The 18,752-nt window shown below is 44.4% G+C and overlaps 1 protein-coding gene across 8 annotated transcripts in view; it reads left to right on the forward strand.

The window, feature by feature from the left end:
• Positions 1 to 18,752, forward strand: part of kdm2bb (lysine (K)-specific demethylase 2Bb) — a 251,822-nt gene that overhangs the window by 131,288 nt on the left and 101,782 nt on the right. For all 8 annotated transcript variants that reach the window (XM_070887826.1, XM_070887821.1, XM_070887820.1 and 5 more), the window contains 2 exons: positions 7,884 to 8,010; positions 16,191 to 16,666. In XM_070887826.1, the coding sequence (XP_070743927.1) occupies positions 7,884 to 8,010; positions 16,191 to 16,666 (603 nt within the window). The remainder of the gene's footprint in view (positions 1 to 7,883; positions 8,011 to 16,190; positions 16,667 to 18,752) is intronic.

Below are 18,752 nucleotides of genomic sequence, written 5' to 3' on the forward strand. Positions count from 1 at the left end.
ATCAATAAGGGATGGGAATTTTAGCTGACTTTTTCTTCGTCCAATAAAAGGATAATTCCATGCCCCAATTGACAACCCAGCTGAGATCAACTAACAGTATCTGCCAAAGAGTTCAACCTGTGGCTTTCCTGCTCAGTTACACCACAGTACCAGACTGGATGATGCATTTACCTACTGAACCATCAGAGGAGCATTAAGCATCTTATCTTATAGTTGGCTCTTATCCTTATTTCCCCCTGCACCCCAGAACCCATTCCCTTTAAATAAGAATCACTTACTGACGCTTTGGTTAACAGGCTAAGTTTTGCACTAGTTAAATGATGTAGTGTTGCAAGAATATATTTGTAGTAAATATCCAGAATGATTTTATTGGCTCAAAGGTCCAGATACTTTTTGTAATGGTGATTGTGATCATATTAATTTTTGTTTATTTATGTGGAGAGTATTTCTAAAAACCTAAAAGGTTTCTGAAACCAGAGTATTTCTAAAACACTAACTGCTTTTTAAGGACAATTTAGTGCTATTTTTGATTAAGTTGATGTCAAGGGTTTAACATTTATTGTCCCTTGTATAGGTTTATGTGTTCCACTGAAGATTCTTGAACGTTTAATAGTATTTTCCCTCCAATTTTATAGCAAAAGGGAAACCACGATAATGACTTACAATTGGAGACATACAGCTTCATAAAAACATCCCAACATCACTTTGTATCATTTAATAATTCTGGTCAAAAATAACATTTTTTGAAAAACTAAGTGAACTTGCATTGACCTCATGAATAAGTGTACTTTGTAGTGCGAGACTCCAGTTTCAATCCCTGATCTGTGCTGCATCAGCTAATATTAGCAACGGCATGTGTCAATGTGGCACTCAGTGCCCTGGGTCCCACTACTGATCACGATTCAGTGACTCCGGCTGGAAAATGCACATGCATGGATATCTGGTGAGATGAGGATCAGGTTCAACTGTACTCCCTTCTGTGGTCATTCATTGTCCAGGCTCACACTTGGACAATGACCATGTTGATGAGATACCAGAAGCCTGCTGGCACCCATTCAGCTGTAACTGGAGTTGGCACCTTCAGGAGAGGAGGCTACAAAAAACTGATTGCATTTCATCAAAGTAAAGGTCGTGTGGAAATTCGTTAAGAGTGATAAGTATGTACCCTAGAACTAGTAATATTGTGAAGTGATTCTTGAATTGCTAACCCAGTCTACCTCAGTTTGTGAATCTTAAATCATATGACAGGTGTTGCTCTGCCACTGACTAGTGAGTTTGGAGTCTGCATCATATCCCAAAATGGAAACCAACTAAAATTCTTTGTATTCTGCTTTTAGAAGGGACGTGATGCCATAGTGAGGATGCTAATTGTAGCGATATTTTGCAAATCCAGTCTGGATTTATGTGCCTGTAAAATAATATTTGGTGCTCATACAATTCAAATGGCATCATAGGCTCCTACTGTGTTAAATGATGCTGAGCCATGCAGAACACGAAGATCCCGGGTTTGGTCCATGGTCCGTACTGAGTTAGCTCATATTAGCCAGGTCATTGGTGGGCACACTAAAATTTGCCAGGCTAGGGAGTGGAAAAATCAGGTCGGTTTCCCACCCTAAATTGATGACCAATAACCTCCCCTGGGATGTGTCAAGTGTGGATACCAGCTGGGGTCAGAGCCGCTTGTGATGGCCCCCCACTGTCAAATAGGCTGACAACAATCGCTGCCTAGGCTGATATGTGAAGAATTGTCACTTGAGTGAGAACTGCTGGCACCTGTGGAATTGAACACTAGCATGGCTTGGAATAGGAATCAAATCCTTTTTGTTTAAAAGTGGCTCTGACTCGACCATTTGTCACAACAATGGGAGCCCCCATTGGAATTAATAATGTATCATAACATTGACACCAGTTATTGCATATTGCTATAAGATGGTGGGTACTTCTTTACCTCTGGAAGCAAGTACTTGCACTATTTTTTTAAATACAACTGGGTTAAAATCCCACTTAACCCAATGAAAATAAAGGCATCTCAGCATTTTCATGTTACAAGTAGCTGACAGGCACCAGTGTGATACCATTTTTTTTCATACACAGAAAAGGTAGAATTTCATTAAAGGAGATCAAAACAATAGGTTTGTCATCTACGAATAAACATCAGGGCTATCTCTGTAGAGTAGATCTTCACATTTGTCTCCCAGAAGTTTAATTAGAAAGTAACAAGAAGTGAAATGCACTTCTGTTCTTGTTTAACTGGATATGTGCTTGTTACTAACCTACCTAGCATTTTGTTACCTTGGGATGTTAACTTAAATCTCTCTTAAGAAGGTCTCAGTTGTATTGAATTTTGGTGTTTCTGTAAGTATTCAATGTCTTGCAAAATAAAAATATGGTTGACAAGATTGTTAGTGATGCTGAGAAATTATTGGCTTGGCAGTAGATAATCCTACTGTTTGGGATCAGATATTTGGTTCTTTTTCAATTGATATTGAACTCTAAACTGTACTTGCTGCACAAGTGTGATATACCATGGAGTTTTAAAATATGGGCTTATGACCATAATCTTTCCACATGATCTTCACCAATTTATTAAATTTAACAAAAAGCTCCTTGTCTGTGTTTTCCCACTAATTTTCTTTCCTCCTCTTCTAATGTTGTTAGCTCCTTGTCGCGCTCTCTCTCTTGGACACACAGGCGCGCACACACGCACGCACACACACACACACCCTCCCAAGTGCGCACTTCAAAATGTTTTATCTTTGCCATCCACCACCTGCCACTCAAAGGGAAAGAGAAGCAGAAAAGGACAGAAATAGGGAGAGAGAATGGAAAAAGACACACAAGAGGAGAGAGACGGGCAGAAAACACAATGTGAAAATGACATATGTATCATAAATATATATGAGAGATAGATTAATGGCAGAGTACCATGTGCCTACTGTCAGTACCATTTCGTCAGGATAAAAATACCTTCAGTTTTTTTTAATATACTTGTGAGGTATTGAATCTCTTTGATTCGAATCCTCCTGTGGGATAAGCATGCTCAAGAAAGTGATATATCATCGTATGAAGGTGAAAATGGAGGCAGTTATTATCCACGCTCCTTGGGGTACATGAAACAGCTGTACAATAGCTAAGGGATCACAAGGGTGTTAACATTCAAAGTTTCAAAGGATGGATCATTTCAGACAGTCTGATGTCAAACCTGAGGTCTGAATCTACCTAAATTCTCATTCCGAGTACAGGTTTGAACACCTCTTATTTGGGACTCCCTTATCCGGCACCACCCCTCGTCCGGCACCAATCCCGGCCGCCGGGTGACGCATGCGCAGAACATGGCTGGTCAAAATCCTTCCTCCATGATAAGAGTGTTACCACTAGGCCAAGCTAACATAAGTTAATTGCTTCAAACAAATGCAATAAATAAAAAAACTAGTGCGGCTTTCCCCAGTGCATCGGTTGGTAAGTGCACAACATGGAGTAAGTAGTAGACCAGGGAGGTTCCAGGTTTAGTCCCTTTTCTGTGCACAGTTAGCTGATCCCGCTGACGCTTCTCCGCGGCCCGCCGACACTTCTCCGGGCCTGCTCGGGCCGCCGACCTCCTCCCCGACCTCGGGCGACCTCCACCCCAACCCACCCCTCACCCCGGGCCGCCTCCCCCCTCCCTCGGGCTGATGACCTCCCCTCATCCGGCAAAATCCCTCACTCGGCACAGGCCAAGTCCCGAGGGTGCCGGAAGGGAGGTTCACCCTGTGCAGAGTCATTTTAAACACTTAAAGTTACAATATTGATACTTCATAAGGGATTGGTTAAATGTCTGTTTGTAAATTTCAAAACATACATATTTTGCATCCTTAAAAAATTGAACTGTAGTTTCCAAAGGCTGATGGTGGGACCTAGGCTTGAAAATACTTAAGAAAATGCAAATATTTTTACACACTCATTCTTGTGAAGTCATTCACACACTGCGCCAAGAAAAACAAACACAAGTGTAAGATTTTAACATTCTTTTGATCAAATGCTGGTAGGTGTTTTGTCAAGTTTTATATTGAATGTGCATATGTGATAGCTGACTTCTTAACTGGGTCTCCTCTTGTTGGAAACAGACTACAAGAGTCTTAATTTACAAAAACTGGTCATTTTTCTAATGGTTTACTATAATTGGTGTGCAGAGGACTGATGAACAGAAATTGCTGCATGTTGCAGCTGTTCAGAAGTCTGAGTAATGGTTGTCATTACTCAAAAAAAGGCAACAGCATCTGGAAGCTTGCTGGGAGTGCCATAGAAGAGGACAGTGTATGTATCCATGCTCAGTGCCTTTCGATAACCTCAAGTCCTCAGAACTCTAAATTCCAAACTAGACCAGTTGTGCAGTTACTCCCTTTGGTTTGCTGACCCTGAACTAATGCACAACATTAAAGGCAAAGGCAGAACACGAGGGGAAGAGAGATCATCTGTGTAATGGATGAAACATTAATATAGTCTCTCTTTTACTAAAGATTGAATTGGTGAAAAGGAAATCTTGAACTTAATTTCATCGTCAATATTATCTTAGCTTTCCTCATCGTCATAGGCAGTCCCTCGGAATCGAGGAAGACTTGTTTCCACTCCTGAAGTGAGTTCTTTGGTGGCTGAACAGTCCAAAACGAGAGCCACAGGCGGGACAGATAGTCGTTGAGGGAAGGGTTAGGTGGGACTGGTTTGCCACACACTCTTTCCGCTGCCTGCGCTTGATTTCTGCATGCTCTCGGCGTTGAGACTCGAGGTGCTCAGCGCCCTCTCAGATGTACTTCCTCCACTTAGAGCGGTCTTGGGGCAGGGTCCTCCAGGTGTCAGTGGGGATGTCGCACTTTATCAGGGAGGCTTTGAGGGTGTCCTTGTAGTGTTTCCGCTGCCTACCTTTGGCTCGTTTGCCGTGAAGGAGCTCCAAGTAGATCACTTGCTTTGGGAGTCTCGTGTCTGGCATGCGAACTATGTGGCCTGCCCAGCGGAGCTGATCGAGTGTGGTCAGTGCTTCAATGCTGGGGATGTTAGCCTGGACGAGGACGCTGATGTTGGTGAGCCTGTCCTCTCGGGATTTTAGGAACTTGCGGAGACATCGTTGGTGATATTTCTCCAGCACCTTGAAGTGTCTGCTGTACATGGTCCATGTCTCTGAGCCATTCAGGAGGACAGGTATTACAACAGCCCTATAGACCATGAGCTTGGTGGCAGTTTTGAGGGCCTGGTCTTCAAACACTCTTTCCCGAAGGCTGCACTGGCGCACTGGATCTCGTTGTCAATGCCTGCTCTTGTTGATAGGAGGCTCCTGAGATATGGGAAGTGGTCCACGGTGTCCAGGGCCGCGCCGTGGATCTTGATGACTGGGGGGCAGTGCTGTGCGGTGAGGACAGGCTGGTGGAGGACCTTTATCTTATGGATGTTTAGCATAAGGCCCATGCTTTCGTATGCCTCAGTAAATACGTCGACTGTCCTGGAGTTCAGCCTCTGTTTTGTGCAGACGCAGGCGTCCTCCGCATACTGTAGCTCGACGACAGAAGTTGGGGTGATCTTGAACCTAGCTTTCCTAGCCATTACATGTAAGCCTTTAAGAAACTAATTGAGTGGAGTCTTTTGGCTCATAAGACTTCAGAATGTGGTCACTGTAAATCCCTGTTTGTGATTTAGTGTTGGTTTCCTGAGGTGCTGGCAAGATTGTGTTCAAAGTTCCCCATGAGGCAAGTTGCTGATCTCAATCAGGTTATTTTGAGGAATGGGAATTGATGAGTGACATGCCTTGGGCTTCCCTTAGAAAGCTCTGAGCAGCATTGACAGAAGCCTAAGAAAGTCACTTGCTGCCCCTTTTGTCTAAGGATGGTTTTGGGAATTAAAAAAACACAGGTCACCGGTCCTAGATTTACATGTGTGGGACAGATGAATACAGTTCCAACACTAATTTATCTTTACTGCGCTCTTAATTTGTGTGAGCATCTCGAGCTGATTTTTGACAGTGAGATTTGAGTATCTGGCCGACATAGATTAAAATTTAGCAAGAATGTCTGCAGCTGCTGAAACACCAACGCTGCAGATACAGTAACCTTGGAGCAAATGTAGAAGTCCTTTAAAGCCCTCAGCTCAATCCAGTTCAATTTACAGCTGGGTCGATGTAAACTGCTTTGATGTGCTGTCGCGATCAGGTGACTTTACAGTAATATTGATGACTTTTATTTGGGAAGATCCTGAACTCACCCATGTCACTGGAGAGGGAGTGGCAGGTATTGAGCAAAGGCACTTTTCCACAGAAAAAGACAGTAAATTGAAGGGGTAGTCACTGTTACCAAGCAACATTGTCACACAGAGATCTGTATAGCTCAGCTACTCACTACAATGAACTCGCTTCTAAACCACTGGGAGCGCTTCCATTTAAAATTACAAAAATGCCCCACCATAATCCTTTGGCTATCTGTGCAAATTTGTTGATCAACTAAAATACGATTTTCAACAGATTTTATATAATGTTACAAAATTAGAAAAATGCATAGGATGGTAATGGGTAATAGACTCGCCTAATGGGTCAGCAAGTAGCTGAGCCTTACAGGCCAGGAAGGTTCCAGGTTTGATGCCCAGTGTGTGGTGAGATTTCTAATCTCAGCCACAACTGCAGTCGGTACGCTACATACAATTAGCTTCTGTGCTCCTAATTACAAAGGGGACAATTGGCCAATGTTCTCATTCTTAATTGCTATCCATCATCCCCTGCTGGAAGTGTGCATCAGGACATTGGATGAGAACAGGATTCGGCTTGGCTGTGATGACCCCTTATGGTCAAATAGCTTGCTGATACTTGGTACCGAGACTCCTGAATAATAACCATTTGGGCCAGATACCGGAGAGTAATTGACACTCTTTGAACCGTCACGGTCAACACCCGGAGGGGAGAAAATTGGTGAGAAAAAACCCATAAAACATTTATTAATTTTTTTAAAAGGTCTTTGACTAAACTAAATTATATTGTTAAGTTGTATCGTTTTCAAAATTCTGCTCAGAGGGTTATTCTTGTTCTATACGTTATTAATGGGTCTTTTAATTTAGGTTTTCTGTTGCGGTGCTACTTAATCATAGGAAGAAAATGCAGTTTCTTGGTAGCCTTGGACAATGAAAGACTTGTTCTGGCTGCCACAGTCAATTAATGACTCAAGTGATCATAACAAAACTTTAAAATACACTTGAAATAGCGTTTGAAGACACAGTCAATAGAAATGGGGTTCATTTGGCTCCAAGTTGCGACATTAATCCAAATGATTAATAAATATTGACCTGTCTTTGTGACAGAAATGTGCACAATTTTGTAAATTAGGCACCTTGTGAACAGCATTTCAATAAAACACATTGGGTAGAATTTCTAGTGGTTCCCCCAATCTCCTGTATTTTTGGCAATCCCCCCACAGAAACCGTGTAAATGACCGTTTTCAACTAATTACACAATTTCTGAGGGTGTTCAGCCAATACTTCATGGAAATTCCAGTTGAATCAGAACAGTACAGTTTAGTCCAAGACCATTTTTCATTAATAAATGTTCTACGATTGTTTTTCCTTTTTCTCCCCATTTTGCCTTATTCCACCCCCACCCCCCCACCCAAACCTTAACAAAAATCATGGATATTAAATGCTTGTTACACGACATGAATTTAAAAAAAAAATATGCACAATCCCTTTGAATATTTCCTAAAATGAATGTGCACTGAAGAAATGGTTCTGATGTATTTTCCTCCACCATCTCCGTGTGACCATCCTGTGCAATGCTCATTGTCACAGCTCTCTGCTATGTTTGCACTTTTAGATTTATTTGCCAATTTTCCTTTTTCCCACAAACTGCAGTCTGTGTGTAAATATCCCTTGTTTTTCAGGTTAATGCCAAGTTCCGCTATCCTTTCTACTATGAAATGTGCTGGTATGTCCTGGAAAGATATATGTTCTGTTTGACGAAACGGTCTCATCTCACCAAACAATACCAGAGGGAATCGATGTTAATTGGTAAGCGACCAGCACTAGTGCATGTGTTCACATGAAGTATTTCAAGCTATTTATTTCTTAAGTATTTGCAAGCAGATAAAAGGTCATTAACAAATTCAATAAAATTTGCAGTGTCTTTAAGCAGACACTGCTTAATAGCTTGATTATGTGGAAATAATTAAATTGCTCCCCTGATGGCCCAGCTAGTTTATCATGTAATAGTTGAACCATTTTAACCAGCTAGGTCAATGTTTTGTCCGGGGTGGCAATAGGGACACTGCAACCATGACTTAGGGAGGGGAAAATCAGCTAATTTTCCTGCTCTTGTTTGATAGTCAGTAACTCCTACTGGCAATTTGTATGTCTGAACTTTGGGTGTGGATAGAATGGGGCTAGATTGTGATGCCTTTGCAGTTGAATAGCCTCCCTGATGCACTGTAAAGCCTCACTCATGAAATATTGGTAACTTGGGTGAGCATGACTGGCATAAATTGCACCTCAGTAAGGAGTCATCCTTGAGGAGAAAATTGGCGTGAATAAAAAATTTTAAAACTAGAACGGAATTAATTAGCAGGACATTAATTCATTATCTTCTGACTGGAACTGGGAGGTTATTTTATACAATTACTAATTAGTCCACTTGTCATTTAGTGGTGGCGTTTTCCTCCCTGAGGTAAGGTACTGCCTCTTTTTCTCATCACTGTTTTCTCCCCTTTCTCATCCTCTTAAACTACCCAGCCTTTAGGTGGAGTGCACAGGAACTGTCTGCTCTCAGACAGTGTCATTGGCTTTTTTAGCTGGCTGCCATGGGGTGCACAGGAATGGTCTGATACAAACTCTCCAGTTGATCATGATGAAAATTATATTTGTAATTTATTCGCAATTATTTGTTTATAATTCTGTGGCTGAGCAGGATGTATAATGTTATCTTCAATGCTTTATCATGCACTCTCCCTCTAGTTCCCTCTTTCTTTTTCTCTCTTTAAAAAAAAATGTATAACAAGCCATTTGCCTTCACTGCAGATTTCTATAGCAGTGTGCTTGGAAAATCTGGTGTTTGCTTTCTTTTTCGTTTTGGGCCCCCAAATACACGTGTGACAATGTTCTCGTCAAGCCACATGGCGGCACAACGCTCTGGAGGTCCCGTACAGGCTGCTTGCCGGCTTCACAATGGAAAAGCCGCGCATGGGCAGAAATTCGAATGGATCGTGCAGTCCATTAAAGGAGTACCCAAAACACAAATTAGAGGGAATATTGCACAGGAGCCTCCTGTTGAGATGGCTCCAAATTCATCGAAATAGGAATGAAAAAATGGTGTTTAATATGTTTATTAAAATACTGACGGGTAACCTTTAACATTAGAAGTGTTCCATTTTGAAGCTTTAGTGCTGTAGATCGCATGCTAAATCGATGCTTGAAGAGAAAATTTGGGCGCCGCAAACTTGGAAATTGACGCTCAGCCAATTCTGTGTGTAGCTTGCTCCTGTCCATGCTATTTCCCATCACTGCTGGTGCACTAAACTGGCTTAGTAGGTCAGAAGAGGGGGGCCATCATTGCTCTGATGGCAGATTAGGAGCTCCTCAAAAAAGTGGGTCTCCATTTCTGTCGGCTGAATGGCAGTTGGTCCATTTACTTTGAGTAGTGCTGTCAGCTGCAAGAGAGGCATGAGTAAAAAGCACCTTGAGGTGGCTTACTTACCACTAGCACCATGTGTTTTAATCCAAACATAGAAACATAGAAAATAGGTGCAGGAGTAGGCCATTCGGCCCTTCTAGCCTGCACCGCCATTCAATGAGTTCATGGCTGAACATTCAACTTCAGTACCCGATTCCTGCTTTCTCGCCATACCCCTTGATCCCCCTAGTAGTAAGGACCTCATCTAACTCCTTTTTGAATATATTTAGTGAATTGGCCTCAACAACTTTCTGTGGTAGAGAATTCCACCACTCTCTGGGTGAAGAGGTTCCTCCGCATCTCGGTCCTAAATGGCTTACCCCTTATCCTTAGACTGTGACCTCTGGTTCTGGACTTCCCCAACATTGGGAACATTCTTCCTGCATCTAACCTGTCTAACCCCGTCAGAATTTTAAATGTTTCTATGAGGTCCCCTCTCATTCTTCTGAACTCCAGTGAATACAAGCCCAGTTGATCCAGTCTTTCTTGATAGGTCAGTCCCGCCATCCCGGGAATCAGTCTGGTGAACCTTCGCTGCACTCCCTCAATAGCAAGAATGTCCTTCCTCAGGTTAGGAGACCAAAACTGTACACAATACTCCAGGTGTGGCTTCACCAATGCCCTGTACAACTGTAGCAACACCTTCCTCCCCCTGTACTCAAATCCCCTTGCTATGAAGGCCAACATGCCATTTGCTTTCTTAACCGCCTGCTGCACCTGCATGCCAACCTTCAATGACTGATGTACCATGACACCCAGGTCTCTTTGCACCTCCCCTTTTCCTAATCTGTCACCATTCAGATAATAGTCTGTCTCTCTGTTTTTACCACCAAAGTGGATAACCTCACATTTATCCACATTATACTTCATCTGCCATGCATTTGCCCACTCACCTAACCTATCCAAGTCGCTCTGCAGCCTCACAGCATCCTCCTCGCAGCTCACACTGCCACCCAACTTAGTGTTATCCGCAAATTTGGAGATACTACATTTAATCCCCTCATCTAAATCATTAATGTACAGTGTAAACAGCTGGGGCCCCAGCACAGAACCTTGCGGTACCCCACTAGTCACTGCCTGCCATTCTGAAAAGTACCCATTTACTCCTACTCTTTGCTTCCTGTCTGACAACCAGTTCTCAATCCATGTCAGTACACTACCCCCAATCCCATGTGCTCTAACTTTGCACATCAATCTCTTGTGTGGGACCTTGTCGAACGCCTTCTGAAAGTCCAAATATACCACATCAACTGGTTCTCCCTTATCCACTCTACTGGAAACATCCTCAAAAAATTCCAGAAGATTTGTCAAGCATGATTTCCCTTTCACAAATCCATGCTGACTTGGACCTATCATGTCACCTCTTTCCAAATGCACTGCTATGACATCCTTAATAATTGATTCCATCATTTTACCCACTACCGATGTCAGGCTGACCGGTCTATAATTCCCTGTTTTCTCTCTCCCTCCTTTTTTAAAAAGTAGGGTTACATTGGCTACCCTCCACTCCATAGGAACTGATCCAGAGTCAATGGAATGTTGGAAAATGACTGTCAACGCATCCACTATTTCCAAGGCCACCTCCTTAAGTACTCTGGGATGCAGTCCATCAGGCTGGGGATTTATCGGCCTTCAATCCCATCAATTTCCCCAACACAATTTCCCGGCTAATAAGGATTTCCCTCAGTTCCTCCTCCTTACTAGACCCCCCGACCCCTTTTATAACCGGAAGGTTGTTCGTGTCCTCCTTCGTGAATACCGAACCAAAGTACTTGTTCAATTGGTCCGCCATTTCTTTGTTCCCCGTTATGACTTCCCCTGATTCTGACTGCAGGGGACCTACGTTTGTCTTTACTAACCTTTTTCTCTTTACATATCTATAGAAACTTTTGCAATCCGTCTTAATGTTCCCTGCAAGCTTCTTCTCATACTCCATTTTCCCTGCCCTAATCAAACCCTTTGTCCTCCTCTGCTGAGTTCTAAATTTCTCCCAGTCCCCAGGTCCGCTGCTATTTCTGGCCAATTTGTATGCCACTTCCTTGGCTTTAATACTATCCCTGATTTCCCTTGATAGCCACGGTTGAGCCACCTTCCCTTTTTTATTTTTATGCCAGACAGGAATGTACAATTGTTGTAGTTCATCCATGCGGTCTCTAAATGTCTGCCGTTGCCCATCCACAGTCAACCCCTTAAGTATCATTCGCCAATCCATCCCAGCCAATTCACGCCTCATACCTTCAAAGTTAGCCGCCTTTAAGTTCTGGACCATGGTCTCTGAATTAACTGTTTCATTCTCCATCCCAATGCAGAATTCCACCATATTATGGTCACTCTTCCCCAAGGGGCCTCGCACAACGAGATTGCTAATTAATTCTCTCTCATTACATAACACCCAGTCTAAGATGGCCTCCCCCCTAGTTGGTTCCTCGACATATTGGTCTAAAAAACCATCCCTTATGCACTCCAGAAAATCCTCCTCCACCGTATTGCTTCCAGTTTGGTTAACCCAATCTATGTGCATATTAAAGTCACCCATTATAACTGCTGCACCTTTATTGCACGCACCCCTAATTTCCTGTTTGATGCCCTCCCCAACATCACTACTACTGTTTGGAGGTCTGTACACAACTCCCACTAATGTTTTTTGCCCTTTGGTGTTCTGCAGCTCTACCCATATAGATTCCACATCATCCAAGCTAATGTCCTTCCTAACTATTGCCTTAATCTCCTTAACCAGCAATGCTACCCCACCTCCTTTTCCTTTTATTCTATCCTTCCTGAATGTTGAATACCCCTGGATGTTGAGTTCCCAGCCTTGATCATCCTGGAGCCACGTCTCCGTAATCCCAATCACATCATATTTGTTAACATCTATTTGCACAGTTAATTCATCCACCTTATTGCGGATACTCCTTGCATTAAGACACAAAGCCTTTAGGCTTGTTTTTTTAACACCCTCTGTCCTTTTAGAATTTTGCTGTACAATGGCCCTTTTTGTTCTTTGCCTTGGGTTTCTCTGCCCTCCACTTTTCCTCATCTCCTTTCTGTCTTTTGTTTTTGCCTCCTTTTTGTTTCCCTCTGTCTCCCTGCATTGGTTCCCATCCCCCTGCCATATTAGTTTAACTCCTCCCCAACAGCACTAGCAAACACTCCCCCGAGGACATTGGTTCCGATTCTGCCCAGCTGCAGACCGTCCGGATTGTACTGGTCCCACCTCCCCCAGAACCGGTTCCAATGCCCCAGGAATTTGAATCCCTCCCTGCTGCACCATTGCTCAAGCTACGTATTCATCTGAGCTATCCTGCGATTCCTACTCTGACTAGCACGTGGCACTGGTAGCAATCCCGAGATTACTACTTTTGAGGTCCTACTTTTTAATTTAGCTCCTAGCTCCTTAAATTCATTTCGTAGGAACTCATCCCTTTTTTTTACCTATGTCATTGGTACCAACGTGCACCACGACAACTGGCTGTTCTCCCTCCCTTTTTAGAATGTCCTGCACCCGCTCCGAGACATCCTTGACCCTTGCACCAGGGAGGCAACATACCATCCTGGAGTCTCGGTTGCGGCCGCAGAAACGCCTATCTATTCCCCTTACAATTGAATCCCCTATCACTATCGCTCGCCCACTCTTTTTCCTGCCCTCCTGTGCAACAGAGCCAGCCACGGTGCCATGAACTTGGCTGCTGCTGCCCGCTCCTGATGAGTCATCCCCCTCAACAGCACTCAAAGCAGTGTATCTGTTTTGCAGTGGGATGACCACAGGGGACCCCTGCACTACCTTCCTTGCACTACTCTTCCTGCTGGTCTTCCATTCCCTCGCTGGCTGTGGACCCTTCTCCTGCGGTAAGACCAACTCGCTACACGTGATACTCACGTCATTCTCAGCATCGTGGATGCTCCAGAGTGAATCCACCTTCAGCTCCAACTCCGCAACGCGGACCGTCAGTAGCCGGAGGTGGACACACTTCCCGCACATGTAGTCGTCAGGGACACTGGTGTTGTCCCCGTGTTCCCACATGGTACAGGAGTTGCATATCACGTGACCGAGCTGTCCTGCCATGACTTAACCCTTAGATACACTTAAATTGCCGACAACAATGTTAAAAGTTACTGACTAATAAAGAAAAAGAAAAACTACTCACCAATCAGCAGCCAATCACTTACCACGTTGGCTGTGACGTCACCTTTTGATTTCTTTCTACTTCTTTTTTGACTTCTCTCAGCTGGAGCTGCACAAGTACGCCTCTCTCGACTCCCGCCTCTCTCGACGCTCCCCGGACTGCTGAGCCTTTTATAGGCCGCTGCCTCTCTCGACTCCCGCCTCTCTCGACGCTCCCCGGACTGCTGAGCCTTTTATAGGCCGCTGCCTCTCTCGACTCCCGCCTCTCTCGACGCTCCCCGGACTGCTGAGCCTTTTATAGGCCGCTGCCTCTCTCGACGTTCCCCGGACTGCTGAGCCTTTTATAGGCCGCTGCCTCTCTCGACTCTCCCCGGACTGCTGAGCCTTTTATAGGCCACTGCCTCTCTCGACTCCCGCCTCTCTCGACTCTCCCCGGACTGCTGAGCCTTTTATAGGCTGCTGCCTCTCTCAACTCCCGCCTCTCTCGACGCTCCCCGGACTGCTGAGCCTTTTATAGGCCGCTGCCTCTCTCGACTCCCGCCTCTCTCGACGCTCCTCGGACTGCTGAGCCTTTTATAGGCCGCTGCCTCTCTCGACGCTCCCCGGACTGCTGAGCCTTTTATAGGCCGCTGCCTCTCTCGACTCCCGCCTCTCTCGACGCTCCTCGGACTGCTGAGCCTTTTATAGGCCGCTGCCTCTCTCAACACTCCCCGGACTGCTGAGCCTTTTATAGGCCGCTGCCTCTCTCGACTCTCCCCGGACTGCTGAGCCTTTTATAGGCCGCTGCCTCTCTCGACTCCCGCCTCTCTCGACTCTCCCCGGACTGCTGAGCCTTTTATAGGCTGCTGCCTCTCTCGACTCCCGCCTCTCTCGACGCTCCCCGGACTGCTGAGCCTTTTATAGGCCGCTGCCTCTCTCGACTCCCGCCTCTCTCGACGCTCCTCGGACTGCTGAGCCTTTTATAGGCCGCTGCCTCTCTCGACGCTCCCCGGACTGCTGAGCCTTTTATAGGCCGCTGCCTCTCTCGACTCCCGCCTCTCTCGACGCTCCTCGGACTGCTGAGCCTTTTATAGGCCGCTGCCTCTCTCGACACTCCCCGGACTGCTGAGCCTTTTATAGGCTGCTGCCTCTCTCGACTCCCGCCGCTCTCGACTCTCCCCGGACTGCTGAGCCTTTTATAGGCCGCTGCCTCTCTCAGAAACTGTAAAGATGTTATACTGTGAAATTGGAACCAAATGTGTGCCAGTGCCATAAAATCAATTCTATATTTGCAGTAAAGCACTGCCAAAACTAACATCAGCTCATGTAGATTGGATTCAGTGAGTCCAACTCAAAATAGGTGTTGGGATGTCACTTCCATCTTAGCGGTTGGAGCCGGTATAGCAATGCTTGTCATGGGATCACAATATCATGATGTGCATAAATTGATTCATCTACTTCATGCTAACTACTATTTTCCTTGCCTTGGGTTGAAAGACTTACCCCTGGCATCAGTGGCTGTGGCTGGGTGACTTGAACTGCGAACATGAGGCGCTCTAGTTTCTTCCAAAACTTGGACCACCTGTGCAGGTGACTGGAAAAGCTCCCTTGCTCTTTTGAATAGTGCCATGGGATCTTTTGCGTCCAACTGGTAGGCAGAAGAAGCCTTGGTTTAATTAATTATCTAAACAGTGGCATTGCTGACAATGCTCAGATGTGATGCCACCTGTGCTTGGTGCTTAAAACTGATTTGCTAAAACCGCTGGGTAATTAGCGTTTCACATTCTTGTGTAAAACTGCTTTGAAAGGGTATTGAAGACGCGTTTCAGTATTGTTGAAGACAAAGATGATGATGCTTGTTACTGGAGAGTTTCTGCTAAAGCTGCGACTGAAATGTTTTCATTGTTGTCTCGGTTCCCTGTGGAGCCAAGTGGGTGTATCAGTATGAGGAAATGCAGCATTCTATTAATAATGCACCAAAACAATCACTCCTACAAGCGGGTTCTTTTAACCTCTTGGCGATTAAAATTTTGGAAATATTTTGGTACATTTGTACGAATGGCATAATGTCTAAACTGCCCAGAATGGTGACTATGAAAGTTTTTTTTACCATTATGTTGCAAGGCTTTTTTTTCCCCCACATGGACATGACAACTTGTCCTCGTCCCATTGCAAACTCCCAACAGGGCAGCACCTGGGAGAGCTGCAATAGGGCTTCAGTGCCCCGCCCTAGGCAATGGAAAAGTTGAGGGTTCCTGCTGCTGACCGATATCCAATGACCTCATATTTTGAAATGGTTGTGTTCTGCATGTTGAGTTTATTCCTAGTCTCCTATCTATATCACCCATTATTTAACTTTAATAAAACATTTTCCTTTTCTTGATTAATGCTGGGCATATTACATTTGAGTTTAAATATTCTCAGATACAGAGAAGAAACCAAATACAGAGAGCCCTTCATCAGATTCCCGACTAGACATGGATGAAGAATCTTCTGATGTGCGTGTCAAGGAGGAGAAAGATGAGACGAGAGATAAAATGAGCCTTCAAAGCACAAAAGCATTTGGTGATGATTCGCCTTCTCCTAATAGTGCACATTCAGAAGGAAATGAAAGTTCTGGGAAGACACAGAAACCAGCAGGGCATTTAAAGCGGACTTTGTCCAATGACTCAGATGACAGCACCAAGTCGCCAATGCTGACAGACTGCCCAAAGACACCAAGCGGATCTCCTGACCCCTCTCAGCCAGTGTCTGAGGGGTCTAACAAATGGATTCACCTTACAGAGTTCGAATTGAAAGGGTTAAAGGCACTTGTAGAAAAACTGGAGTCGTTGCCAGAGAATAAGAAATGCGTCCCTGAAGGGATAGAAGATCCTTATGCCCTTCTGGAAGATATGAAGGTTAGTGTTGTAAAGCATTTTCAAAGGCTTTGATGCGATTGTTTATCTGGCTAGAGAACACAAGTTTAATCAAACAGGAGACATGTCATCATTTATGATTACAAGTGGCATTTATCCTGTGTTTCAATTTACATTTTACTAATAATGTAACTCTAAATTGGTTAATTAATAAAAAGCATAGTATATTAGTCATCTTTGAGACACAGGAGATTCACAAAATAATTCCAAAATTCCTTCAATACCTCTTTAAATTTGATATTTAGGGCTTAATCTGTCAGTGATAATTAGGAAAATCCCATCAGTGTACTAAAGATGACAAACAGCTCCTCCAGGTTGGGAAATTGCGAGCCTTTACTGCTTAATTATTCCATTGGATTTACAGCAAAGGTGAATGTAAGTGAGCCATTTGAAGAGACACACTCGACTTGCATAACTTGAGATACTCCTGCAAAGTGGAATTCTTGTTCTAATACTCTGAGGATATGTGCCGTTAGGTTTTTTTTGTAATCAAATGAATTTCCTATAACTGTGGAAGCTAACTCTGAACTCTCCAAGCACTTTGTTAACTGCATTTCCGGTTTCCTTAGCACAGCAAATATTAAAATTTTCTGGTATGGAAAATGTAGCAAAATGGGATTTCAAGCTTGTTTTCCCAAATGATAAAAGGCAGAAAGACTTGAATTTATATAGCGCCTTCCACGACCACTGGACCTCTCAAAGTGCTTTTTACAGCCAATGAAGTACTTTTGGAGTTTAGTCGCTGTTGTAATGTGGAAAACGCGGCAGCCAATTTGCGCACAACAAACTCCCACAAACAGCAATGTGATAATGACCAGATAATCTGTTTAGGGATGTTGATTGAAAGAATAAATACTGGCCAGGGCACTGAGGATAACTCCCCTGCTCTTCTTCAAAATAATGCCATGGGACCTTTTACATCCACCTGAGAGGCAAGCCGGGGCCTCAGTTCTACATCTCATCCGAAAGACGGCACATCCGACAGTGCAGCACTCCCTCAGCACTGCACTGGAGTGTCAGCCTAGATTTATGTGCTCATGTTCCTGGAATGGGACTTGAATCCACAACCTTCCGACTCAGAGGCGAACGTGGTACCCATTGAGCCACAGGTGGGGGCTTTCACGCCCCTGGTTAGTCCAGAAAACACCACTGGCTTGGAGTGCGTGGGGACTCTGTATGCTGCAAGTGTATGCTTCCTCGGCTCTCATGGAGCATGGTGCTTTTTACAGCTGATGAAGTACTTTTGGAGTGTTGTCGCTGTTGTAATGTGGAAAATGCGGCAGCCTAATGTAGCAGTGTGTCACATCTGACTGCACTCTGCTGGCCTCCAAAGTTTGGAGGCTAGTATAGTGCAGTCAGATGTGACACACTGGCCTGCCAGAGCAGACGTGCACCCAAGATATGCCCACACTGGTACATGCAAAGAACGGGGCTCCCACTGACCCCACATACACAAGTTCTCTTAGTGCCACCTCATGTGGAAAAATCAATTTTTATAGTCATTCTCTGTATTTTATAATAAATTAGACTGTTAAAGATATGAGGTTATGTGTTGGAGCACCAGCATGTAGTGTTATTCAGTGGGGAGGAGAACACAGTCTTCCTGCATCAGCCCAGCCAGCCCTGCAACCTCCAAGATCTCTGCACTCCTCCAAATCTTGTATATCCCTAATTTTTTCACTCCGCAATTGAAATTTCTTCCAACTAAATACTGGGAAGACCGAAGCCATTGCCTTCAGTCCCCGCCGCAAATTCTTTATTCGAGACATCGACTCCATCCCTCTCCCTGGTCACTGTCTGAGGCTAAACCAGATCGTGTGCAACCTTGGCATCTTATTTGAGATGAGCTACCGACCACATATCTGCTCTATCACCAGGATCACCTTCTTCCATCTCTGTAACATCGCCTGTCTCCGCCCCTCCCTCAGCTCATCTGTTGCTGAAACCCTCATCCATGCCTTTCTTATCACTAGATTTGACTCTTCCAATGTTTTCCTGGCCGGCCTCCACAAACTTAAACTCATCCAAAACTCTGCTGCTCATATCCTAACTCACACCAAGTCTGTTC

This window comes from Pristiophorus japonicus, chromosome 8 (genome assembly GCF_044704955.1).
Source record: "Pristiophorus japonicus isolate sPriJap1 chromosome 8, sPriJap1.hap1, whole genome shotgun sequence".
Lineage (NCBI taxonomy): Eukaryota > Metazoa > Chordata > Chondrichthyes > Pristiophoridae > Pristiophorus > Pristiophorus japonicus.